Source organism: Cervus canadensis, chromosome X, assembly GCF_019320065.1.
Source record: "Cervus canadensis isolate Bull #8, Minnesota chromosome X, ASM1932006v1, whole genome shotgun sequence".
In the NCBI taxonomy this organism is placed as follows: domain Eukaryota; kingdom Metazoa; phylum Chordata; class Mammalia; order Artiodactyla; family Cervidae; genus Cervus; species Cervus canadensis.
The window spans coordinates 101546656-101571909 of NC_057419.1; the positions used below are offsets into that span (position 1 = coordinate 101546656).

Sequence of the window (25254 nt, forward strand, 5' to 3'; positions counted from 1 at the left end):
TTTCCTGGAGCAGCTTTTTCCTGCTGGAACACTCCTCAACAACCAAATGTAACAGGCCCTCTAACTGGAAAAGGGGCTGCTGGGGTAGCTAAAAGGATAAAAACCTGCTTGCAATGCGGGAGACCTGGGTTCGAGCACTGGGTCAGGAAGATCGCCTGGAGAAGGGCATGGCAACCCACTCCAGTATTCTTGCCTGGAGAACTGCAAGGACAGAGGACACTGGTGGTCTACACAGTCCATGGAGTCTCAAAGAATTAAACACAACTGAGCTAATAACACTATGGTCCACCTGGAAAAGTTAACTAGTTTTATTTATGAATCATCATGTTTGGCTGATTAGCTATTCCGCATCCTATTGAAGTGCATATTCTCTGACATGGCCTGGACAACAAAGCAATCGGCCACTTCCCACAGTGGAGAGTGGAGGAGTGTCTGCAGGCAACAGTGTGAGAGATTCGTGCCCCACCATCACAGTGCCAACAAAGGCCAGGCCCTGCCAGCTGCACCGCGTCCCTCAGGCGTACCCTGCAGCCCAACACGTGGGGCTCCTCACACCAGGTGCAGTGAAGGTGGGGAGCAACTGGAGGGCCTCTGGGCTGGGGGCATCTGAGCAGGAACGCCAAGGGCAGGGGCAGTAGAGCGAGGCTGAGAAGGGCAGGCCTTTGACGTCATGAGGGCTTGTGTGTGCACAATGCATGTGTCCTGAGCCACAGCTGACAAAACTACTTGGTGCCGCACAAACCCACTGCCAGGGCCCAAATGGTGCCTGGAGGAGGGGGACCAGAAAAGACAGCTTCCTCTGGACCCAGGGGGTGAGGAGGGGCCCAAGGTGGGGGAGCGGGGGCAAGAAAGGCCATCTAGCCAGGCTGCAACAGATACCACGGTCTTCGGTCCCCTTCAGAGGAGCCACCAGGGTCCCCCAGTGATGATCACAGCCTCTAGGGTCGTGTCCCAGTCAGATGAACCGACCTGAAGGAATGGTTTGTCAACCTGTTTAGCAGCGCAAAGGCAAGGGAGCAAGCACAGGTCAAGGCCTGTGAACTCCATTCTGGTCTCCAGTCCTCAGGCTGAAAGGCCACTGGGCGAGCCTCTTACACACCCTCTTAGCTCTCCCCTTTCAGACACCAGGCAGTGGCCCTCACACTGGGCAAATGACCCTGCTGAGTGGCAGAAGTGGGAGAACACTGTCTCTAGGGGGACAGTACCATAGGGTCCTCACACACGGGCCTCTCCAAGGTGCCGGTCTGTTCCGTGATTTTGAAGACAAGTGGCCCACCAAGGTCAGAGAACACACATCTCCAAACCCACTGCCCTGTCGCCCATGTGTGGTGAAAACAGGTGTCTCTCACTGGAGTTTTGTCCACTCCCACACCCGGGCTCTCATCCATTTTCAAATACAGGTAGACGGGGGCTTCCTCTGGTCACATCTAGCTCAACAAGTCAGACATGTCTCTGGGAGTGAGTGTCTGTAAAGGACGCCCCTAAAAATGCACCTAACCAGTGCCAACAAAATCATTCGATGTACCTGCCATCTGGGTAAGGGAGAACAGGTTCCCAGTGGTGGTGCAGACAGGGGCAGGGGCGGAGAAGATCAGAGCTGGCCTTGGAAAGGACCAGTGAAATGCTTGTTTTCAATAGGACAGGCTGTACCTTGAGCCCCCGCTCAAGTCCTTCAAAGGGCAGGTATCCACAGACACCCAAGTTGGACACGGGAGGCCAGGATCAGGGGTAGCAGAAGCCCAGGCAACCCATTGATGAAGGAAACAGTAATTTTGAGGCAGCCTCCAGGGAGACTGAATTCGAGGCTCTGGGCGGGGGATAAGAAAAGCACACACACAGGTGTTGCCAAAGTGAGGACTCTAGGGTCACGAGAGCAGTCTTTATGGGAAGAAATGGAAACTGAAGACAGCAGCCTGTGATCTGCAGTGGGATGGCATCTGGGGGTGGGCAGAGCTCGGGAGGCTGCAAGCTCAGCAGAGCACCTGGCTGGGCCCTCCTACAGGGCATCCTGGGGAGTCTGTGTCTCAGGTGCTTGGGGAACAGCCAAGTGGAACGTGAGGTCCCTCCACTGTCCTCGAGCGCAGCCCTACTCTGGGGAGAGCTCAGCCTGGGTGGCAGTGGTGGCAGGAAACAGGGCTCTGACTTTGGGGCCATCTGAGTAGGACCTAGCAACCGGCAGCACCAGCCAGAAGACAACAAAGCCAGAAGAGGGGCAAGGCCATGGCCAGTGGGGTAGGAAGGTGGGACCCCAACACATTCTAGGCTAACCAGCCTGCTATGGATCCCATCTTCTTGGAGGGACAGTTGCCAGGGACCCATCTGACCCCTGGGATCTCTCTCAGTGGTAGCCAAGCCAGGACTTGCCAAGGCCTGGCCCTTAAGCAAAAGCCAGCCACAGGCCTGCCCATTGGTAGGGAGGGGGGTGGGGCCAGGGGCACATTTGTCAACCCATCTAGGGCCTGGCCCCCTGAAACAAGGTGCCTGGCAACAGATGGGAACCTTTGCAAGCACTCTGAAACAAACTTTTCTGTACTTTCAGACAAGAGACCAGCTGGGGATCCCATCTCTGTCCCCAGAGATCGGGCACACAGACCCCCCTCCCCTACACGGGGCCAGGGCTGCCTCTCCACATCACCTCTGTGACATCATGAAACAGTTAAGGAAGCTGGCCACTTAATTGGCTGCCTGGCCCACGACCCAGATTCTAGAATGTCCAGAGAGTATTTATGGGGCACCCGAACCCTGGCCTGAGCCCCTTCTGCCCTGCGCATTCACTGCTGGGGTAGAGAATGCTCCTGAGCTAGACTGGCTCCATGGCTAGTCAGAGTTCCCACGAGTCACACACAGCCCTGCTGGCCCCATTAACTTATGGGGAGCCCACAACAGGGGACCCCTGTGATTCCTCCTCAGATCTAATTATTGATTCAGGGGAGGCATTGGAGAAACAGGGTGACCAACCTGAGAGCCCCGATCCAGGCCTCCATGACAATCTGCCCCCACAGGGCCCAAAGCCAGAAATGGCCAACAAGGAAGAGAACAACGCCGTCCTCGGGCTGTCCTTCCCCAGGAAGCTCTGGAGGATCGTGGAGGATGCGGCCTTCACCTCTGTGCGCTGGAATGATGAGGGAGACATGGTGGTCATCGAGGCAGATCTCTTCCAGACAGAGGTCCTCCAGCGCAGAGGTGCGGACCAGATCTTCGAGACAGAAAGCATCAAGGGCTTCATCCGTGAACTGAACTTGTACGGTTTCAGTAAAATTTGCCCTTCGTGTCACTCTGCAGGGAAGAAGATGATGGTAATGTAGAGAGTCCTTCTGGGGAGGCTAGACTTCTGGGGAGTGCTGGACGGGTTTCATTTCCCAGGGGAATGCTGTTCTCGTGAGAGGGTGGTTAAGGAAAGAGGAGAACACAAGGTCTGTCTTGTTCCACCACCCCCCTTAGACAGGATCCACAGGGGTGACTCCAGACCCTGAGGGGCCACTGAATGTCAGGGACCGCCAGGAACACCTCAAGTGAGGATGGCCCCGGGGCAGCTCTAGGGAGCAACATGCTAAGGCCTCATAACCTGCCAGAATGAAGAGACTTTGTCTCTATACATAGGCATAGCCAGGATGGTCATGGGGAAGAGGGCGGCGAGGAAGGCTTCTTCTCCCCCTTGCTGTCTAAAGTGATTCATTTCCTTTCAGATCTATCGCAACTCCAATTTTCAGAGGGACAAACCTCTCCTCCTGCAGAACATCCCAAAGAGAAAGAAGCGAGTGATGTCAACCAGACACTCTCCTCAACTCCATCACAACCAGCACACCCAAGAGGTGGGCAAGAAAGTCCAGAAGGGAACCCCACCTGCTCGCAGAACCCCCAGGCGACGATCATCTGGGCTCTTTCGCATTTGCTCTATGTGCGGTGTAGCCGGGCAGGCCAGGGTAAAGCATCTCCGCAGCAAGCAGGGTGGCCCCAGTGGAAAGGGCACGTCCAACAGTGCCATGTCTGTACGCCCAGCTACTTCTGGGAGGAAGAGTACTGGGAAAATGCCCAAGAGCCCCCCAGATTATGATTCAGTGATGGCTCTGTACAACACCTGTTACTCCATGCTGATGGCAGCCCTTGCCGGCAGAGCCCCAAACGAGGCCCCTGAGGCAGAGTAGGAGCAGGGAGAGCTCTCAGAGGTCCTCTGTGAGCAGGTCAAGGACAAGCCCCATCCCTGACCTCTCAGGTTCCTGGGGACACTCCAAAGTACTCTCTTGTAATCAGAAATCGGTTTTTGGCTCTAATAAAGAGGTGCAAAACTACACATGAGTAAATAAAGAATCGAATGAGAATGACCAGCCTGTGTTCTTTCTGTCTGTTCACACTATTCAAATGGCACAGGGTGAGCCAGATGAGGCTGGAAGCCCACGCCCCATGCAGGCTTCAGTCTGGTCCACGTGGTCCCTTTTCAACGGAAGCAGCAGCATTTCACATGCTCGGCCAAGGGTTTGGCTCACTAGCCGAGTGCTGAGGCCAGCCCAGGATGGGCTGGTCATTGGGCCTTGCCTGCTGCTCAGCACATAGCTCAGCTGGGCTCCTGACCTTGGGGGTGTCACCTTCCATGAGTCATGCACCCTGAAGCAGAAGGGACTCCTCCTGGGTCCCCAAAGATGCCACAAGTTTCTGCTCAGCAGCTGAGCATCTCCAGCTGTCGATCCAGGGGCCTCCCCCCAAGAAGCTGACCAGAAAGCAGGGTCACCCCACCTGCCAAGGGCCTTGCAAACACATGACCCCAAACCCAAAGACAAGTACAAGCTTTCCACAAGGTGAACACCAGCCCTTGTCGCTCTGCCCTCACAGGTATATTTAGGAGCCTGTCTTTGGACATGAGGCAGCCAGGCACCGCATCCAACACACATGCTTTGTGAGCCAAGGGACACATTAGAAAAGGGCAAGGGTCACCTGCAAGGACAAACTGCAGCCTGTTTCTGGGCCTGCGGGCATCTCTGCCTGCCGACACTCAGCCAAGCCCCCAGCCTTCCCCATCACCCTCTGGTCACTGTTCCAACATCGGGGAGTTTGGACCAGAACAGAGAGGGAAAAACACTAAGCGGTTTCCTAACAACACATTTCTCTCAACCACCCAGACACAGCAGGGCCAACACGAGTGGCAATGCCCTCTTATCATGAAGGTCAAAGTCCTGGAGACTCACGCTGAGTTCCAAGCAGCACCACACGAGGAGTGTCCCAGACCCCCAACCTGCACCAAGCTGGCAGCACACCCAAGGGTGGGGCCAATTCAGACGGAACTAGACGGGCACGTACAGGGCGCAGCGGTGACTGGACAGTGTCACCATGTGCAGGTCTCTTGGTCACCTTCCTCTCAAGAGCCCAACCTGGACAGGTCTCCTGCCCAAAGGGGATCAAGTGCTCGGCGACGTCCACCTGGAAGATGTCCTTCCTGCTCCTCCCAGGGACGGGCTGCAGCAGCCGGTGGGGCTTGGCAAGCACAGTGAGGTACTTCTGGAGAAGGTCGGGTAGCAGGGCTTGATCCTCCAGCTCCTCTACCGCATCGGGATCTAGGTTTTCTGGGCACAGCAAAGTGTCCCCAATTTCCACAAGACCTATGTGCAAAGACAGGACACAGAAGGAGAACAAGGTGATTCAAAGTCATGCCTGCTGGAGACTAAGACCATATCACGGAGGAAACCCGAGGTGAACTGGGTCTTCTGGATGAGCATTTTCAGGTGGGCTCACCTTGGTGAAGGGAATTCGGTGTGAAGCCAAGCCAGTGAGGGAGCAAAATGAAAGGGAGATGCCTGGTGCTCCACAAACCCACCAGGCCACGGGCAGCTCTCAGTCTGACCACTGCAGGCCACAGGGACAGAGCAGGAGGGCTCTGGCAGGGCCCAGCAGACATCAGGTCCCCAAGGGATTTACCAGCAGAGAAGTGCTGCTTTGGGGCCTTACCCCTGGGGAGTCAGGGGGCTTGCTCAGGCCTGGCTGCTGGCAGTGTGGGTATTAAACCCAGGCCGGTTGTTTTACTGACTCTCATGGTCTCTGTCGGGCACACAGACACACGTGGGGACACACACACACACACACATACAAAGTGCCATGTGCAGACCTGGATCCGCCTCTGCTCAGAGCACAAATGGGGACTGAGGCCAGGGAGGTGGTCAGGCACCTCATGCCATTGTCTCCCAGCCAAGGGACCCTCACTGTCCCTCTGAAGAAATCTCAGCCCCTCCCCCACCAACTGGTTCAACAGAAAACAAACGAACACAAACAAACAATCATTTTGGAAAGCAAGCTGAGATCCAGGGCAGCACCGGGGGGCATGCAGGCAGCGTGGGGCAGGGCCTCACTTGCCCGCGATCACTCTAAGGCCGAACTTGTCCCTGTCCTGCAGCAAGGCCTGGATCTGGGCGGGGCTAATCCCCAGCCTCTGCTCCAGCAGCTCCTTTCAGGCCACATCCACCCAGTCCCAGTGTGAGTGTGGACGGCCATGGTACAGTGCCAGTGGTCACATAGCATAGGCTGCCAGACAGTATTTATTGTGCACCCCAACTCTGGTCTGAGACCCTTCTGCCCTGAGTGTTCACTGCTTGCGTAGAGAGTGCTCCTGAGCTAGACTGGCTCCATGGCTAGTCAGAGTTCCCACGAGGCACAGGCAGCCCCGCTGGCCCCATCAACTGATGGGGAGCCCACAGCAGGGCACCACCCTGATGTCTCTCAGGATCCAAACATGGATTCAGGGGAGGCTTTGGAGAAGAAGTGAGACCAACCCAAGAGCCCATATCTGGGCTCCCAAGACAGCCCACCCCCACAGGGCCTGAACCCAGAAACAGCCAACGATGAAGAGAACAATGACGTCCTTGGGCTGTCCTTCCCCAGGAAGCTCTGGATGATCATGGAGGATGCAGCCTTCACCTCTGTGCGCTGGAATGATGAGGGAGACATGGTGGTCATCAAGGCAGATCTCTTCCAGACAGAAGTCCTCCAGCACAGAGGCACGGACAGGATCTTCAAGACAGAAAGCATCAAGACTTGCATCCGCAAACTAAACCTGTATGGGTTCAGTAAAATCCACCCTTTGGGTCGCTCTTTAGGGAAGAAGAGGATGATGGTAACTCAGAAAGCCCTTCCGGGGAGACTAGACTTGACGAGCCAAGTGCTGGACAGGTTTCATTTCTTGGGAGAATTTTTTCTTGTGAGAGGGAGGTTAAGGAAAGAGGAGAAAGCAGGGCCAGTCATGTTCGACAAAGCCCCTTAGACAGGATCCACAGGGGTGACTCCTGACCCTGAGAGGCCACTTTATGTCAGGGAGGGCCAGTAACGTAAGTGAGGCTGGCCCTGGGGGAGCTCTAGGGAGCACACTCACTAGGGGCTCATAACCTGCCAGGAATGAAGAGACCTTGTCTCCATAGTTAGGCAAGGCCTGGGCGGTGGTGGGGAGGAGGGCGGTGAGGAACGGCTATTCCTCCCAATGATGGCTAAAGTGGTTAATTCCCTTTCAGATCTATCACCACTCCAACTTTCAGAGACAAACCTCTTCTCCTACAGAACATCTGGAGGAAAGGTGACCCCAGAACAACTGCTCAGCCCATCACTGGCGCAACAATGACCCCAAAGAGAAAGAAGCATGCGGTGGCGACCAGATGTTCTCCTCAATTCCATCACAACGAGTCTACCCAAGAGGCTGACAAGAAGGCCCAGAAGAGAACACCAACTGTTCACGGAATCCCTGGCTGGTGCTCATTTGTATTTTGTGGCCTTTGGTTTATGGGCAGTGTAGCCATGGAGGCCAGGGCAAGCCATCTCCCCAGCGAGCAGGGCAGCCCCAGTGGAGAAGGTTCATCCAGCTATGTCACTTCTGTACCTCTGGCTACTGCTGGAAGGGATAGTGCAGGGGAACTGCCTGAGATTCCCCCCAGAGTACCCAGGTTATGTTTCACTTATGATTATGTACAACACCTATTTTTCGATTGTTATGGCGGCTGTTTCAGTTGTGGCCCCAAACAAGGCCTCTGAGGCAGAGGAGGAGAAGGAGTCCTCAGATTACAAGTGTGCCCTTTGTGAGCAGTTCAAGGACAACCCCAATCCCTGAGCTGCCAGGGCCCCAGGGACACTCAAAAGCACTCTCTTGTAATCAAAAATCTATTTCTGGCTCTAATAAAGTACAGCAGAACTCCACAGGAGTAAATAATCAAAAGAACTGTGAATCTGTGTTCTATCTGTTCATGCTATTCACAGACGGCACTGGGTGAGCCAGATGAGGCTGGAAGCCCACGCCCCAGGAAGGCCTCAGTCCAGTCCCTACGGTCCCTTTTCATCTGAAGCAGCAGCATTCACACCCTCGGCCAAGAGTGTGGCTCCCAAGCCGAGCACTGAGGCCAGCCCAGGATGGGCTGGTCCCTGGGCCTTGCGTGCCGCACAGCAGAAGACCCAGTCCAGCTCCTGACCATGGGGGTGTCACCTTCCATAAGTCATGCACTCTGAAGCAGAAGGGGCTCCTCCTGGGTCCCCTGATGATGCCACAAGTTTCTGATCAGCTGCTGAGCATCTCCAGCTCCCAATCCAGGGGCCTCCCCAAAAGGCCCACCAGAAAGCAGGGTCACCCTACCCACCAAGGGCCTTGCAAACACGTGACCCCAAACCCAAACACAAGTACAAGGTTTCCACAAGGTGAACACTAGCCCTTGTTGCTCTCTGCCCTCACAGCTGTATTTAGGAGCCTGTGTTTGGACCAGGAGCAGCCAGACACCGTGACCAACACACACTTTGTGAGCCAAGGGACACTTTAGAGCAGGACAAGGGTCACCTGCAAGGACACACTGCGGCCTATTTCTGGGTCTGTGCCTGCCAGAGGCCTCGCCAGCTGCTCAAGCTCAGCCCTGCCCTCAGCCTCCCCCATCACCCTCTGGACACTGCTCCAACTTCAGGGAGTTTGGACCAGAACACAGAGAGAAAACCACTAACTGGTTTCCTAACAACACATTTCTCTCAACCACCCAGACCCAGCTGGGCCAAAAGGAGTGACGATGCCATCTTTTTGTAAAGGTCAAAGTCCTGGAGAGTCTCGCTGAGCCCAGAGCAGCACTGCACGAGGGGAGTCCTGGCCCCTGGCCCCACACCAAATGGGCAATGCACCCCAGGGCGGGGCCGATTCAGACCAAACCAGATGGGCACATCCAGGGCGTGATGGCGACTGGACAGTGTCACCATGAGCTGGTCTCTCGGTCACCTTTCACTTGGGAGCCCAGTCTGGATAGGCCTCCTGCCCAAAGGGGACCAGGTGCTTGGGGATGTCCACCTGGAAGATGTCCTTCCCAGCCCTCCCTGGGATGGGCTGCAGCAGCCAGTGGGAGGTGGCAAGTGTAGTCAGGTACTTCCGTCGCAGGTCAGGCAGCACAGCTTGATTCTCCTGCTCCTCCACCTCATCGGGACCTAAGTTTTCTAGGCACAGCAATGTCCACGAGACCTGTGTGCAAGACAGGACACAGAAGGAGAACAACTTGATTCAAAGTCACGCCTACTAGAGACTAAGACCATATCTCGGAAGTGAACCCGGGTGAACTTGATCCTCTGGCTGAGCCTTTCAGACAGGCTCACCTCGGCAAGGGGAATTCAGGGAGAGGCCAAGCAAAGGAAGGAACGAAATGAAAGGGAGAAGCCTGTGCTCCATGAACTCACCAGGACATGGGCAGCTCTTAGTCTGCCCACTGCAGGCCACAGGGACAGACCAGGAGGGCCCCAGCAGGGAGCCTGCGGACATCAGGTCCCCAAGTGATTCATCAGCAGAGAGCTGTTGCTGTGGGGCCTCACCCCTGGGGAGTCAGGGGACTTGCTCAGGCCCTACTGCAGGCAGTGGGGGTGGGGAACCCAGGCTGGATGCTGTGCTGCCTCTCATGGTGTCTGCTGGGCATACACATACACATGTGGAGACACACACACACAGCTAAGTGTCACGTGCAGACCTGGACACGCCTCTACCTCTCAGAGCACAAACAGGGACTGAGGCCCACTGTGGTGGTCAGGGACCTTGGGCCGCTGTTTCCCAGCCCAGGGACCCTCATTGCCCCTCTGAAGAAACCTCAACCCCACCTGGTCCTTCACCAACTGGTTCAATAGAAAACAAAGGAGCACAGCCCTGGCTGAGATCCAGGGCAACACCAGGGGCCGTGCAGGCAGTGTGGGGCAGGGCGTCACTTGCCACGATCACTCCGTGGCAAAACTTGTCCCCGCCCTGCAGCAAGGCCTGGATCTGGGCGGGGCTCATCCCCAGCCTCTGCTCCAGCAGCTCCCACTAGGCTGCATCTTCCCAGTCTGGTGCCCGATGTGGACTGCCAGGGTACAATGCCAGGTCTGCATAGCACAGGTCACCACCGCCTCTACAGGGTCTTGACACTGTTTAAGATGAAACCGGCGTAAAGCTGTAGGAAGGTCAGACAGCCGAACTTCATCTCCCAGGGCCTCATGTGGCTGCGTAAATACAGAACCTCAAAGGCCAGGAACCTGACACAGTGGCCTCCAAGCTCACAGCCCTGGACCGGACCTCAGCCCCACATGTCCGAGCATCCTCCAAGCCTGCTGACACAGAGGGGAGGTTCACAGAGGGCTGGCTCCTTCCATCCATCTCTATGTGGTCTGCTGACAGGGGGTGGTGATCCAGAGGACCCGTCCATCACATGCAGTCTGTGGGGAGGTCAGGAAGGAGGGCTGGACAGCAGGAGAGAGGCACGAGGTGAGTTCCAAGACAGAGGGACTTGAAACCCTGGGAGCACTGAGGAGTGAGGGTGGGTTCCCTGGCTTCACAGCCCAGTGGCCTGGCTTTGGGCCTCTCTCAGCAGAGACACACACATCCTGGGCTTGGCTTCCTCCACCCCTGGCCCCAACCCCACCCCCCTCAGCTCCCCGGCCCCATCCCTGCCCATGCTCTGCAGATCCCCCATCTCAGCCCAGGGCTGCTGAGCACAGATCCATGCTAACCAGTCTGGCCTCGACCCAGGGCCACCCTGGACTTCAGACAGCCCTGCCACGTGTCTTCCCCACGCCTTTGGGAGCAACCTTCCTCCCAGTCCTTCCTGTACCATGGCCTCCACTGTCAGCAGATGCCCTGGCCCCTGTCCAGAGCCTAGAGAAAGAATGAAGGAGAGCAGGATCTACTGGGACGGGTGCCCTCCGTGTCCTCACCAGGGCCTGGGACGTCAGGGATCACAGAATTCAAACCTCAAATAACCCGCTAGGTTACTGTCACCTCATTCATGTGTCTGTTTTCACCCTTACACGGTGTCTGTTTACATCTCTCAAAGTATCAGGGGTCCCACAAGTTACTGACACTTCCCTCCTGATAGAAGGGAAGGGAAAACTCATTCTGCCAGTACAACCACTTGACATGACCACACACTCACTGACTGAAGAATCATGCAGAAGGAGGCTCGGGGAACAGGGCACACACTCGAGGTGCTGACACACACCAGCAAATGGTCTTCTGCAAAGGCTCCCCCTTGTCCACTCCCCCAACCACAGGCAAGGGTGGCCCCAAGCATCATCATTTGGCTGAACCATTGCCCATCTGCTGGGTGACAAAGGGTCACTTTCTTCACTGGGTCTGGGTTAATTACCAGGGAGCCTGGTTGACCCCTGGGGCATGGCCATTGCTGTCTTCTACTGAGGTAATTGACTGGATCCCAGGCTTGCCCAGTTTCCGCCATTCAGTGTCTCAGCCAACCCAAACCCTTCCTCCTGGGTGCCACTGAATCTCAACTGTGTGGGTGGGATGCCTGAGCAAGAAGGGGCTGCAAGCGCTCCTACCTCTCAAAGCACAGGGTGCCTGCTTAGTGGCCAGAAGAGAAAACTCTCTTCTGCCTGCTTGTCTGGATGTCTTCACCTGCATGAGGACCAGAGCAACAGGGAGAAAATCACCTGTGACAAGACGGCAGTGTTGGACACCAAGCCACCACAGGGGCTTGGCAGGGGCCTTAGACCATGGAGACCCAGGAGGGCCCAACCGATGAGAAACACACATGCAGGTTCCCTCAGGGTGGGTTCTGCTCATCACAGCAGCTGGCCTGTCCTTACACGGCTGGGACAGGGACCCCATGATGCCTCAGCCCAGGACACAGAAACCCATCCCCCAGGAGTGATGGTGATTTACAGCCCAGGAGATTCTGCAAGGAACAAGAAAAAAGGACTCCTCCCCTCACACTGCCACTCTTAAAGGATCCAGGAACCACCACAGTCAGTCAGCCATCCTCCATGAACTCGTGGTTGGGCCCCACCAGGAGGGGAACCGTGGAAAAGCAGCTGAGCCCTGGAGGGTCAGGCCTGGGTTGGGGCGGCTCGCCGGGGGCGGGTGGGGCTCCCATGAGGTCACAGCCCAGGGGCAGAGCAGGAGACTGGAGAGCAGGTCTGCGGGTGTTTTCACATGTGTCCCAGAGCATCGCTGGGATGCACACATGGAAGGATGACGGGCGGGGGCTGTGGCTGTGGAGGGGACCAGAAAGTGCAGCTTGGCCACCTGGCAGGCGATCCTGGTCTCAGAGCCTGGAAACCCCCACCCGGAGGTACCATCCGTACACGAAGCAGTTTCTTCCTTCCTGCAAGCAGAGTGAGTCGCGGACGCTTTGGGATGGCCGGGCTGTGGCCACTTGGCAGGACATTGGTCCGCCCCCAGGACCCAAGACCACTGACAGGTGACGGCGGCGGGCCTTAGCTGCACCTCACCCACAATCCCTGAAGCCCCTCATTTCCGGTGTGTATGACTTCCGGTACTCACGTATGCACGCATGCACGCAGGCAGGTAGTTAAGTAAACACGCACGTGGGAACAAACGTGCGTTCTCTCGCCGCCCTGTCTGCTAGGAGACGAAATAGGAGCCACCACGAATTGAGGCGCCTGGAAGTCCAGGCCAGGAGGAGCCTCGAGCAGGACCTGGAAGAGGACCAGGAAGTGATTGGCTGGGCGGAAGAGAGGGTGAAGGTGGGAGAAGCAGAGCGAGGAGTAAGGGGCTGAAGTGTGGGAGAGACATTGGTGAGGAGTTTCTGGGTAAGGGGGGGGTGCTGGGGTGGGGTGAAGCCACCGACCGGGGAGTGGAGCTGAGCTGACAGGGATGGAGCTGTGGGCCCAGGGAACCCACGGAGCCTGGGCCTGTCCAGCTCCATGGCAGAGGCCAGACTGTGCCCTTTTAAGTCCCTGCTTTAGGCGTCCAGTCTACAAGAATCAGCGAGAGTCAAAGTGACCATGATCCAGTGTCCTCAGAGACTGCATCCGAGCTTCACAATGGACCCCAGGGGCCAGGGAAGCGGGGAGAGGCGGGGCCTCTGGACGCAGTTCCACATCTCTAGGCTGAAAGCCAAGGTTGGTTCCCCTTGTCGCCACCCTGGGGCTGCTAGCCCAGTGCCGAGCAACAGTTTATCTGTGTGGGTTTCTTTCTTTCTTTTTTTTTTTCTTTGCACAGATAAGGAAAATCCTCAGTGTGTTTCCTGCTGCCCCTGGGCCCTGAGATGCACCACAGAAAGGCAGCTTTGCCTTCAAAACTGTTTCCTGGACTCTTGCTGTCATCCGGGGGCTCAGCCCACCCAGGGCAGCCACCTGACTCTGCTCCTGACTGCCACCCTCCATGCTGTGTCCCTGCCTCCCAAGTGCCTGATGGGAGTAAATGGTCCTTTTCCTGTCCCCACTGCTACTAGCTGACCTCAGACCTCATGGCCTGGGGCCAGTGCTGTCAGCCTAGGCTCCCAACTGGACTGGACCCCTCTTGTCTCTCCTCCTTCAGCTGGTATTGCACTCCATCGGTTCTGTGTCGCACCACATGAATTTCTGTCCTCATCAACCCTGGATTGCAAGTGCAATCTCCTGTTTAAGCCCCAACCTGTCCATGTTGCCCTGGGCAGGGGGGAAGGCTTCCAGTGGTCCCAGGTCTCCTTCCTAGTGGTGACTGTGCTGATCCTGCACTCTGTGCAGAGCACATCTGGGACCCCACACTTCAGCTTGTGCAGTTCCTGCCCCTGGACCACTGGCTTCTCTTGTCCTGACAACCTACTGTCCCACTTCCATGCCTGTAACATCCCTTTCTCCATCCGCCTGAGTGTCAGGTGCTCTCATCTGGGAGTTCTGGGGCCCCCTGCATCTTCCTGCTGCCACCTTTGCCTCTCTCTTCCTCCCAGGCTGTGGCTGCTGTGCACGAATCTGGCCCCCCGAGGGTGCTGAGTCCCATGAAGGCAAGGTCGGTGCCTCACTGGTTCCCGTTAGCTGGGTACCCACACAACTGCTGCCGTGGGAATGTTGAGTGGTGGAGCAGTGCTTTCCCTTCCAGCGTGCAGCCTGCTCTTTCCTTGCAGAAGCCTCCAGGCCATGGGTTGAGGGGGCAGAGGCTGCCTCTTGTATTTGAGGCCTCAGCACTGCGGGGACCCAAATGATTACCACACCCAACTCTTTCATGATAGTGCCCCGCTCCTCACCCCAATAGTGGTTACCAGCTGCCTCCAGACACCCCAGAACCTCCTGGAACTGGTTTCAGATCATGAGGGAGCATCTGGTGAATTATGGGTGGGCTTCTGCTGTTTTTCCCAAACCCTGGTTTCAAACGAGACCTTGCCCAGTGAACTGGACACCTATGACGTGTGGCTGCTGATGGGGGAAGCTGTGAGGACCTGCTCCGTGGCGATTCTCCACACCCATCCCTTCCCTGCTGCTGGCCCCAGCTCTCCTCACGTGCCCAGGTGTGAGGACTGGGCGACGAGGAGTGCTGCCTCCTACCCCACCTGGGTCTCTGAAGCTTGGTGAGGGTTCCACTTTGCTACTGCTGTATGTTTGCAGGCAGCAGTGACCTGGGGCGGGCTCGACCCAGATTCTCGGGTTCCCTTCATGTCCTCCTTGGCCGATGTGGTTTCCTCTCTGAAATGCATGTTGCCCATCTCGCCACTGAGCTGTGTGTCATTTTGGTGCCGAGCTGTGGGCACTTCTTTCAGGGTCTGGGTGCTCATCCTGCCCTGGTTGTTTGTGTTTCAGATTTGCCCTCTTCTGTTTGCAGGCTATCGAAGGACTCAGTATTTGCCTGGTCTCTCAGAGCCGTAAGTGCCCCACTGGTCAGTGAGTGTCCCTCAGGCCCTCTCTCTGGGGGCCACTGTCCACCCCCAGTCTTGGCACCTGGGGCAAGCAGTCCCTGAGGAGACACCGCCCTGGTGTCCAGCACTCTGCCTGTAAGAGAGGGCTCCTTCATGTCTGTGTCAGTCCCTCGGTCCCTGCCTAGCTTTAGTTCTGGGCCTTGGACTCCCGCACGCCGGACAAGCCCAGGGGCAGCCGTTTGGCTCCAGTACGGGAGCCAGCCTTCCCCTCTCTCCCCATGACAGCTCCTGGTGGCTGCACCCCTCTCCATGCAGCCCAGATAGAGGGGCCAGTGTGAGTACTGGATGCGTTTCTGATTTCATCTCAGTTCCACTGCAGTTCTTTGAGAGGACCCGGCACACATGGGACCTGCGGACATGGGTGGCCACTCTGCTGCCATGACTCAGGTGCTGCCTGCCCAGGGGGCCTTGGTAGCTTCTGTGAGCCTCTGGCGCTGCTCCACTTGCATTCACATCACAAGCCTTTATATCACGTCTGACCCGGGCTAGGGTGATGCTGGTTTGCACATGCGCATCATTTCCAAACTCTGGGGTCTACGTGCTCTTCAGTGTCTTCCGTCTGGGCAGGTTGGTCACTACTCAGGCACCAGGTCCCCCAGCACTGGAGGGGGCTTCCGGACACCAGTCTGCAGCCCACTGAATGGGTCCAGCTGTTTTGTTTCTGAGATCGAGGAGCAGGGAGGGTGGTCTGGAGTGTGCATTGCCATCCCATACCCATAGTGAGAGGACTTCAGTGAGTGGACTCTCATGCTCTGGGTGGGAGCCCCATCCGGCTACCCTTTGAGTACTTGTGTGCCCACCGTGGTGACTTGGCCGAGCACAAAGAGGGTGTGAGGAGTCAGGAGCAGAGAATTCCCATGAGGTGTCATCAGAGGTGAGAAGGTTCTCCAGTTCATGAGCGGGGTGAGTATCCCCCCTCTTTTTCTGTGTGTTTCTCTTTTACTCACTGAAGTTCACTCATGGCTTCTGTTTGGTCTTACCGTCTTTCCCTTATATCACATATTCCCCCAGGTTCTGAAGGACTCCTCGACAGATGTCTCACTAAGCCCTGCACTGGTTCTGGGGGATACTGCATTCTGGGCTCTCCCAGCTCAAGACCGACTGATGATTCCTCGGAACTGACCCTGTGTCCCTTGCCCCTTGACCCCTTGTGCTCAGAAACCCCAGCCCAGGGGGTCCTCCTGAAGCAGCTTCAGAGTCAGAGTTAACTGGGTCTGTCACGTCAGTGTCAAGTTGACCCTGTCTGGCCACGTCCACCCTTCTGATGGTCCCACTGCCCTGCGTGCGGTCACCAACACAGAGTCCGAGGTCCCGTTGGGAGGGGCTGGGGTCATTCACATGTCTGTTTGCTGTGGTGCAGCAGTGTCTTTCTCCCGGGGACCCACGCCTTCCCTATTCCTCAGTTCCAGACCTGAAAACTGGCTCAGGGGCCGGACCTGGGCGAGGGATCTTGACCTATTTACTGGGGTGGTCGCCCTTGGTCTCAGTGTCATTTTGGACTGTACCTTGGTCATTTGCCCACCTATCGAGCCTCCAGGAGGCCGCATTTTACTGACCACCTGCTCTGCTGTGAATCTGGACTCTTGGGCAGCAGCATCCCTGGTCATGACCCCTGGCTCCTGGCTGCTCAGTGCAACCCCACAACTTCTGCTGCAGTCCCTGGGCAGCGGGGATGGAGGGAGGGGCTGTTATCCGTCTCTTCCATCACCAGGCCCAGCAAGCCCGGCCTGTGTTGTGTGGTGACTTCGCTCTGCTTGGTGGCTGGGCAGTAGATGACCAGCTCTTCCCGTGGTTCCTTGGCTCTCCTGCTGGTAGTGCTGTGGATCCTGCAGCAAATCAGGGACAGCCAGACAGAGGGTACCTGTGAGGAAGGACTCTGGTCCCATTTGCTCCCTTGGGGGTGGGGGTAGGGGGTCACCAACTCTTTATGGGGTGGGATGGGTGGGCTGCTGCCACAGGCTCAGAAGTTTAGAGACATCTGGGGAGTCCCAGTCTTCAGGGGCCTGCCTCCCATTCTCCCTGGCTCTTATGTCAGGGATGCAGGTTTTCCCAAGGACCTCTGATGCCAGCGGGTCAGGCCTGCTTTGGTAGAACACTCAGTGTCTTTGAGGTTCAGCCATTCCTGTCAAATCCTGGGCTGATGTTTGTCCACTGCCTGAAGCTTTGTCAGCTACTGGGGAGACCCTGGGCCACCCCTTGGTTCTCACTGTTCTTCACCCTGAGCTGCTCATCCCCTGCGGACAGCAAAGCAAAGAAGTCACTTCCCTCTATTCCCCCCACATCCCACAGGCCTGGATGTTCTCACTTGCCAGGGAATTCCTCTCCCCCTGCCAGCCCAGCACAAGTTCCAGCAGCTGGGCTGTGGCCTTGGCCCAGGGCTGAATGCACACCGACTACCCCCAGGATGGGTCCTCATAACCAGTGGGGCAGGAGATGTCAACCCCGTACCAAGGCCCCATCTCACCACCTCTCCTCAGATCACTCCAGGGCCAGCCTTCTCGGGATGGGTCCTTTGTGAGGCTGTTCCCACGAGTGGTGGCGGGAGGGAGGTAGTGCCAGAGTCTGGCTGGGGACTCACCACCAAGGGGACAGGGAACAGGCAGGGGTGGGCAGGGCATCCCTTCACCTGCAATGTTGACCTGACAGTTCCTGCCAGCCCGTTGGGAGGTGCAGAGCACAGACAGGCATTGGAGGTGTCCACAGTGGGCCCCAGTGGTCGGGCCCTCACAGTTCCTGAGGCCTCATGATCAATATTGACCAAGCGGGAGGACTGAAACCAGGAATTGGTGCCTGAGCGGTGGCTCTATGTTCACACAGGACTCCAAGTGCCTTTGCCCGGTTGGCATCACACTCTGCCCTGCACTTAGCCTGGTGGGATGGGCTCTTGGCATTTTTTGCAGCAGACAACTGCTGCGTTGGCAGGATAACTGCTTTTAGTGCGCTGGCCACCTGGCCATCTGCTAACCCTGGTGTAAGCACAGCCTGATGGGAGAGGGCAGGTCTGGGTTCCAGACCTCTCAAGGCAAAGCACATTCAAGTCCAAGAACACCCATCCTGCAAGAGGCTTCTCCACCATGCAGGACGTCAGGTGTCCACTCACCCTTACATCACTCAGGGCTGGGGGGCGGGGAGGCTGGAGCACATCTTCCAGGCAGACCTGTAAAGTGCAGAGCCTGAAACGAGGCAGAGGTTGGGGAACATGAAGAGTGGGGAACCAACCACGGACTCACATTGAGGGACCATGGAGGGTTTTTCAGATGGGAGGGCTGTCTTGGCTGGGTGTTGTAGTGAAGAGGGTCTCCTTGGCTGGAAAATGGGGAAAGGGCCCCCAGAAGGGTCAGACCCACGGAGGGAACTGAGCCCAGGTATATGGCTGGAGCAGGCGAGTTTGTGGAGGGCCCCTAGCCTGACACCATCTGTTCAGGTCCCCAGAGGGAGCTTTGGCAAAGGATTTCTAGAGACTTTGATGTGCTGTGAAGTTTCATCCATTGCCTGCAGAGGCAAGGCTGTGTGCAGGTATGTGCAGCGCTACCCAGGTAGGTTGGACAGCCTCTGGTCCTCCACAGAGGTGGTGCGGGAGGAAGCAGACACTCCACTCTGCCATCTCAAACCTGGATTGGTCCCCAGCACCACCACTGCCGGAGTGTTGAGTCTTAGCGAATCACTCCCTCTCTGAGTCTCCATTTCTTTATCTGAAGGATGAGCACAGTGTGAAATGTTCCCATTAGGAGTAATCCTATTTGTTGGTGTATCTCATGGGAGCGAGGAGGTCACGGGATGATTCACACGAAAGCAATCTGTAAATCAGAAAGCACCTACTACGAATAGTGGTTGAAGAGGCATCTCTTTTCCCAAGATAGCTTTCCCCAGAATGAGGGGGAATGCAGGCCTTGAAGCCTGCAGCTGGGAGACAGGGAGACAGTGAAGAGCCTCCAACTTGGAAAGGAGGAGAACATGGACACCATCGGCCCCCAGTCCCAAAGGTCCTATAGGATGTGGCCTGGGTTGGGACTTGAGGGCCATTGGTGGATTTTGAGCAAAGATGTATATAGTGACTCTTGGGAATAGAAGGCAGTGTGAGCTGAGTCAAACTGACAAGCTTTGTGAACTGGGCTGTAGCAGGACCAGGAATCCATAAAGCTGGGAGCCTCTTCCCTGAACTGTGCAGGACTCAACATCTGCCTGCTGCCTCAGGTTCATGATCTGCTGCCCACCGTTCTATCACTCAGAACACTTCAGCAGCCAAGTGTTTTCACAAGCTTGACCTAAACCCTTTTGGTAGTAAAACCAAAAATGGATGCTACCAAGAAGTTGTTTATAGTATCCCGATTTTTCTCTGTGTATCCCACTTGGTATGACCAGCCTCATGGGAGTACCTCACTAGTTCACTGCAGCCATGTCAGTGTGTTTGCCAGCCCCTGCCTAGGTGATGATGATCTCTGTCCCCATTAATGATTTCTAAATCCCTAAACTTTTGTGGCACCAAAGGTTTTGGACAAAGCATTATACACAAGTGATCCTATCCCCAATAAGAGCCAACACTTTCAGAGGACTGACAGAGGTTCAAGGGTACTGGATGTGTTACCTTCCTCCAGCCTTTGGCCTGCAGGGATGCCCCTTCCTGGGACAGGCAGGACTGAGGGCCAGCCCCAGATCAATCTGGGTGACTACACACCCCACCATCTGTCAAACTGCCTCAAGATATGGTATCTTTTGGTACCAACCATGGTCTTCTGTGGTAGAAATGGGAGGAACCTAGAGCTGAAAAGAGGAAGGACCCTTGCCAAGCATGTGTATTCACTAGTTTGTAATTCTTGAAAGCTGTCCACCGTCTTGTTTCATGACATCCAGAGCCGTATGTGGTCTCCCACTACAGCCCCACAAAACCTGGGTCCACCCACACAATTCTGGGGTGTTAACATGATTCAGGAGTCTCTGGTTTTGAGATACAGGCGATGACACTGGAAGCTCAGCAGCATTAGGCTCAGCTGGTTGACTTGCTTTCATAACACACTTCTCAAGCACCGATAGGAAGTGCAGGTAGAGGAGATGGCGGAAAGGGCATTGTGCTGCTGCTGGTGCTGCTTGCCCTGCTGGGCGGCCCCCTCTGTCTCAGAGAAGCCTGTGTGTTAACTTTGGACAGGATGGAAAGCTACCTTTAGGGAATGGCACCCGGGTCTCACTTGCTACATGCTTGGTAGCTAATCATATTCTTAGGATTAACCTGGACCCTAAATTGCAAAGGCCATGTTTTCCCTGAGCAAAATTGTGGTTTTCTGCCAGCCCATGATCTGGAAGCTGTCTCTTGCTCTCCCACCCTGGCTTCTGTGCCCCGGTGACCCTCCAGGTACCCCGGTTACCCATGAGGGTGTATGGCCATCAGCCTCACAGTGCAGGGCTGAGCAGCCCAGATCAGTATCCTTGCCTGGGTTTGTCCTTGACATTGTGGCGTCGTGGCTCAGAGGCCAGGGTTTAAGATCTTGAGCCAGCAATGGCCCTTTTCCAGCGTCAGTTTTCACATCTGTCTACTGGCTGTAGTAACAGTGCACAGTCGCTAAGACAGCAGGGAGGGTTCTATGAGTTAAAAGGCTGGGATAAATTTGGTGCACAAAGATGTTATGGGGAAGAGAACCAGGAAAATTATGCTGGGGCCTTTCATCTGCTTTTGGGACCTACCATTGGCTGACAAGGACAGAAAAAAGTGCTCCATGCCACCTTGTCTCCAGCCTGCAATCGTGTCCCTCTCCGGTTCTGGGGACTGTTTTTAAGCAGCTTCCTGTTGGCATAGCAACATTGCTGGGAGAAATATTAATAACCTCAGATATGCAGATTACACCACCCTTATGGCAGAAAGCAAAGAGGAACTGAGCAGCCTCTTGTTGAAAGTGAAAGAGGAGAGTGAAGAAGCTGGCTTAAAACTCAACTTTCAAAAAACGAAGATCATGGCATCTGGTCCCATCACTTCATGGTGAATAGATGGGGAAACAATAGAAACAGTGAGAGACTTTATTTTGGGGGTTTCAAAATCACTGCAGATGGTGACTGCAGGCATGAAAAGAAAAGAGACTTCCTCCTTTGAAGAAAAGGTATCACCAAACTAGACAGCATATTAAAAAGCAGGGACATTACACTGGCAACAAAGGTCCATCTAGTCAAAGCTATGGTTTTTCCAGTAGTCATGTTTGGATGTGAGAGTTGGACCGTAAAGAAAGCTGAGCGCCAAAGAATTGATGCTTTTGAACTGTGGTGTTGGAGAAGACTCTTGAGAGTCCCTTGGACTGCAAAAAGACCAAACCAGTCCATCCTAAAGGAAATCAGTCCTGAATTATCATTGGAAGGACTGATGCTAAAGCTGAAACTCCAATACTTTGGCCACCTGATGTGAAGAACTGACTCATTAGAAAAGACCCTGATGCTGGGAAAGGTTGAGGGCAGGAGAAGAAAGGGATGACAAAGGATGAGATGGTTGGATGGCATCACTGACTCGATGGACATGAGTTGTAGCAAGCTCCGGAAGTTGGTGATGGACAGTGAAGCCTGGCACGCTGCAACTCATGGGGTTGCAAAGAGTTGGACACCACTGAGTGACTGAACTGACTGACTGTTGGCACAGAAGACAAGTGACACTAGAAATGGGAAACCAGAGTTGCTCTGCTCATAGTCAGAAGCACCCCGTGCTACAGGCTGTGACTTCTGAACCGGAAATATTTCACTGGCCCAGCTGGCATCATCACTGCGGCTGTGCCCCAGGGAGACTGGAGCTTGGATAGGCCAGAGTCTAGAACTCCACTAGGCTAGAGTCCGCTCAGGTGAACAGAGCCTGCTCCCCACAGTCCCTGCTTATTGAGTACCTGCTGGATGCTGGGAGCAGACCCTTAGACCATCTCTTTGTACGAATTCACATTTCCTGATGTGGTGAGTGAAGTTTAGCAGTGGGTCAGCACCACCCTGGGGAGCTAAGATTGAAATCACATCTGTCTGAAGGCAGAGCCCACACTCATTTAACTGGCCCAGCAGTGCCCACCCCATGTGCCATCACTCAGAGAGATGGGGTCCAGGCGGCCAGCTGGAGGCAAACAGGCAATCAGGGACAGTCACATTTGGCAGTGGGTGGTTTCTGCCCAGGGTACAAGGTCAAGGCTAGGACTGGGAGTTTCAACTCTTTGCTCCTATCTGGGGTTCAGAGGCAAAACTTGGCCTCCAAAATTCAACAGAGAGAAATGCCAGCTTTGAGAACTTTTGCAAGCTGCATTTTGCCTGTGAACACACATGCCCATTAGTGAGAATCCTCTCTGGTATGCCTTCCACCCAAGTGCTTTTTTCATTTCTTTGTTTCCTGGTCCCTTGGAGATTCTTAGAGAAGTTTCCAATATTGATAGACTTTTAAATGATGTTGCAGAAATGTCATGTTGCACCGCTTACACAAGGGGTGATGTCAGCTGCTTCCCCAGTGCCCCATTTCTTCAAGTAAACCACAGTATGCAGTATGCATTATGTAAGTATGCAGTATGCAGTATGTAAGGAGAGCATGTCCTGGTGAAGACCGTTTAAATCTTTGATATTTTTAGTATTCTGAGTGCCATAGAAAATGAGGGCTTTCTTTTTCTCACCAAGCCAGTTGCTCCCCTTGCTACCTTTCTGGCATAAACTACTAACTACGGGAGGACACCTGGCTGACGAGGCACGTGGTAATTCGCTGTATGGCTGAAGAGTTCTTGCACACTTCAGTTTTTCCCCTGAAAAGTGCCCCATTTCAAGCTGTCTTTAGCTGTTCCTTCTGTGGATGGACCCATTTGCACCTGAGGTGTGTTGCATGGCACACCTTTGAGAGGGGCCGCATAGGAATGTCAGCCCAGGCCTCACGCTGCTTCCCAGTTCCACTTTTCTTGGAGAAGTGCAGAGGGAGCGGAGGTTGCCCTGGCCATCCGGCTGTGGGCTCCCCTTTGCAAGAAACACCCAGTTGTCAGCAGCTGAGAGCGCAGGTGTGCAATGCCCCTAGACTGTCCTGGGGCTGCCCTACAGCCCTTCCCTTCATGCAGGAAGCCCCCAACTGTGAGAATCCTCCCTCCTCGAGACCTCCTTATATCCCTTCCCTGAGGCCCTTTATAAAGCTCGATCTGAGGGAATAAGTAGAAATCCTCCCTAGATGGAAGAGGAACGGGGAATACCAGGAGGAAGGGGGTGACCAAATAGAACCTCCTCGTTCCCATGCATGCAGGGCAAATGGGGGGAAAAGCAGTCATACCTCACTCCATGCAATACGTGATTAGGCTTTTCTGTTTTGTCTGAAGTGTGTGCCTTCATCTGTAATCAGCAGCCCCCAAATGTTTTGGCACCAGGGATCGGTTTTGTGGGAGACAGTTTTTCCACCGATGGTGGGGGGTGGAGTGGAAGGTGGGGGGAGTGATGATTTCAGGATGATTCAAGCACATTATATGTACTGTGCAGTTTATTTCTGTTATTATTACTATTACATCAGCTTCACCTCAGATCATCAGGCATTAGATCCCAAGGTTGGGGACCCCTGGTCTTTATGTTGTTGTAAGGAAGTGAATCACCAGTGAAGCCATGCCCGCGAACACCAGGGCTTGGGCGGCCCCTGCTGGAGGCTTTTAGAAATTCTCCACTTCCTGACTGACAGTTGCCTGCTCCAAGGTTGTCTGCGTATCCAGAAGTGAGCTGGCCAAATCAATGAATGGCTGGATGAAAAGGTCTGGGTCTGAGCAGAAAGGAAGGGAGAAGAGAGGAGAGGAAGGGGAAAGAACAGAAGGGAAGGGAAAATTCGTTCAGGATGCTGCACGGTGTCCAGAGACAAACAGGACTGGGACCAACCTGTTCCATGATGAGTGGATCATCTCACCTTATAAAGGCCTTGGCAGAGCATGTGACTTAGGGCAGTGAAAGTCACTCAGTCGTGTCTGACTCTTTGTGACCCCACAGACTATATGGTCCATGGAATTCTCCAGGCCAGAATACTGGAGTGGGTAGCTGTTCCCTTCTCCAGGGCATCTTCCCAATCCAGGGATTGAACCCCAGTCTTCTGCATTGCAGGCGGATTCTTTAACAGATGAGCCACCAGGGAAGCTCAGTTCAGTTCAGTCGCTCAGGCGTGTCTCTTTGTGACCACATGGACGGCAGCACGCCAGGCCTCCCTGTCCATTGCCAGTTCCCGGAGTTTACTCAAACTCATGACCATTGAGTCGGTGATGCCATCCAACCAGTTCATCATCTGTCATCCCCTTCTCCTCCTGCCTTCAATCTTTCCCAGAATCAGAGTCTTTTCCAGTGAGTCTGTTCTTCATATCAGGTGGCCGAAGTATTGGAGTTTCAGCTTCAGCATCAGTCCTTCCAGTGAATATTCAGGACTGGTTTCCTTTAGGATGGACTGGTTGATCTCCTTCCAGTCCAAGGGGCTCTCAAGAGTCTTCTCCAACACCACCGTTCAAAAGCATCCATTCACCAGGGAACCCCAAAGGTCAGCAAATGTCAAGGCTGCAGTGATGCCCAGTCTTCTTCTGCACCCTCATGTTCCACTGGGTTTTACTTCAACAGCATCAGGTTCTGATTGTAATTCAATTCACTTTCACTCCCCCCACGAGTCCCCACTAGAAATCAGACTGTGTGTGTGCTAAGTCACTACAGTCCTGCCTGACTCTCTGTGACCCCGTGAACTGTAGCCCACCAGATTCTTCTGTCCACGGGATTCTCCAGGCAAGAACACTGGAGTGGGTTGCCATTTCCTTCTCCAATGCATGGAAGTGAAAAGTGAAAGTGAAGTTGCTTAGTTGTGTCCGACTCTTAGCGACCCCATGGACTGCAGCCCACCAGGCTCCTCCATCCATGGGATTTTCCAGGCAAGAGTACTGGAGTGGGGTGCCGTTGCCTTCTCCACTAGTCATACCCTACCTTAAACCTTCTTTGCCTACCACCTCTTACTGGGTAAAGTAGAAACTCCGCACAGCTTCTGATGCCTTCCATAACCGGGCCCTTGCCTCCCTTTTTGTCTCATCTCCTGCTGTTACAGCTGTACACTTTATAGTCTATAAAAATTAAAGTCATGTATTCCCCTCTGCTTTTTTCCCCCTGGCCTCCAGGTCTTTGCCTGTATGGTGTGCACTTTTCCTGAAATGTGCTTCCCTCTTTCCTGACTACATTC

At 54.9% G+C, this 25254-nt stretch overlaps 2 protein-coding genes and 1 pseudogene across 2 annotated transcripts in view; 2 read left to right on the plus strand and 1 right to left on the minus strand.

The window, feature by feature from the left end:
- LOC122434463 (melanoma-associated antigen 9-like) overlaps positions 1-25254 on the plus strand; it is a 263142-nt gene that overhangs the window by 73098 nt on the left and 164790 nt on the right. The window lies entirely within an intron of this gene.
- LOC122434459 (heat shock transcription factor, X-linked member 3-like) lies at positions 2814-4303 on the plus strand. The gene is made up of 2 exons (XM_043457848.1): positions 2814-3296; positions 3687-4303. The coding sequence occupies exons 1-2, from the start codon at positions 2814-2816 to the stop codon at positions 4143-4145; spliced, it is 942 nt and encodes a 313-aa protein (XP_043313783.1). The 3' UTR covers positions 4146-4303.
- LOC122434466 lies at positions 3149-10433 on the minus strand (annotated as a pseudogene).

Excerpts from the sequence above, each read along its gene's own strand:
- LOC122434459 (XM_043457848.1), top strand. The coding sequence starts at position 2,814 with ATGGCTAGTCAGAGTTCCCACGAGTCACACACAGCCCTGCTGGCCCCA. Across the intron at positions 3,297-3,686 it reads CTGCAGGGAAGAAGATGATG|ATCTATCGCAACTCCAATTT; the intron begins GTAATGTAGAGA and ends ATTTCCTTTCAG.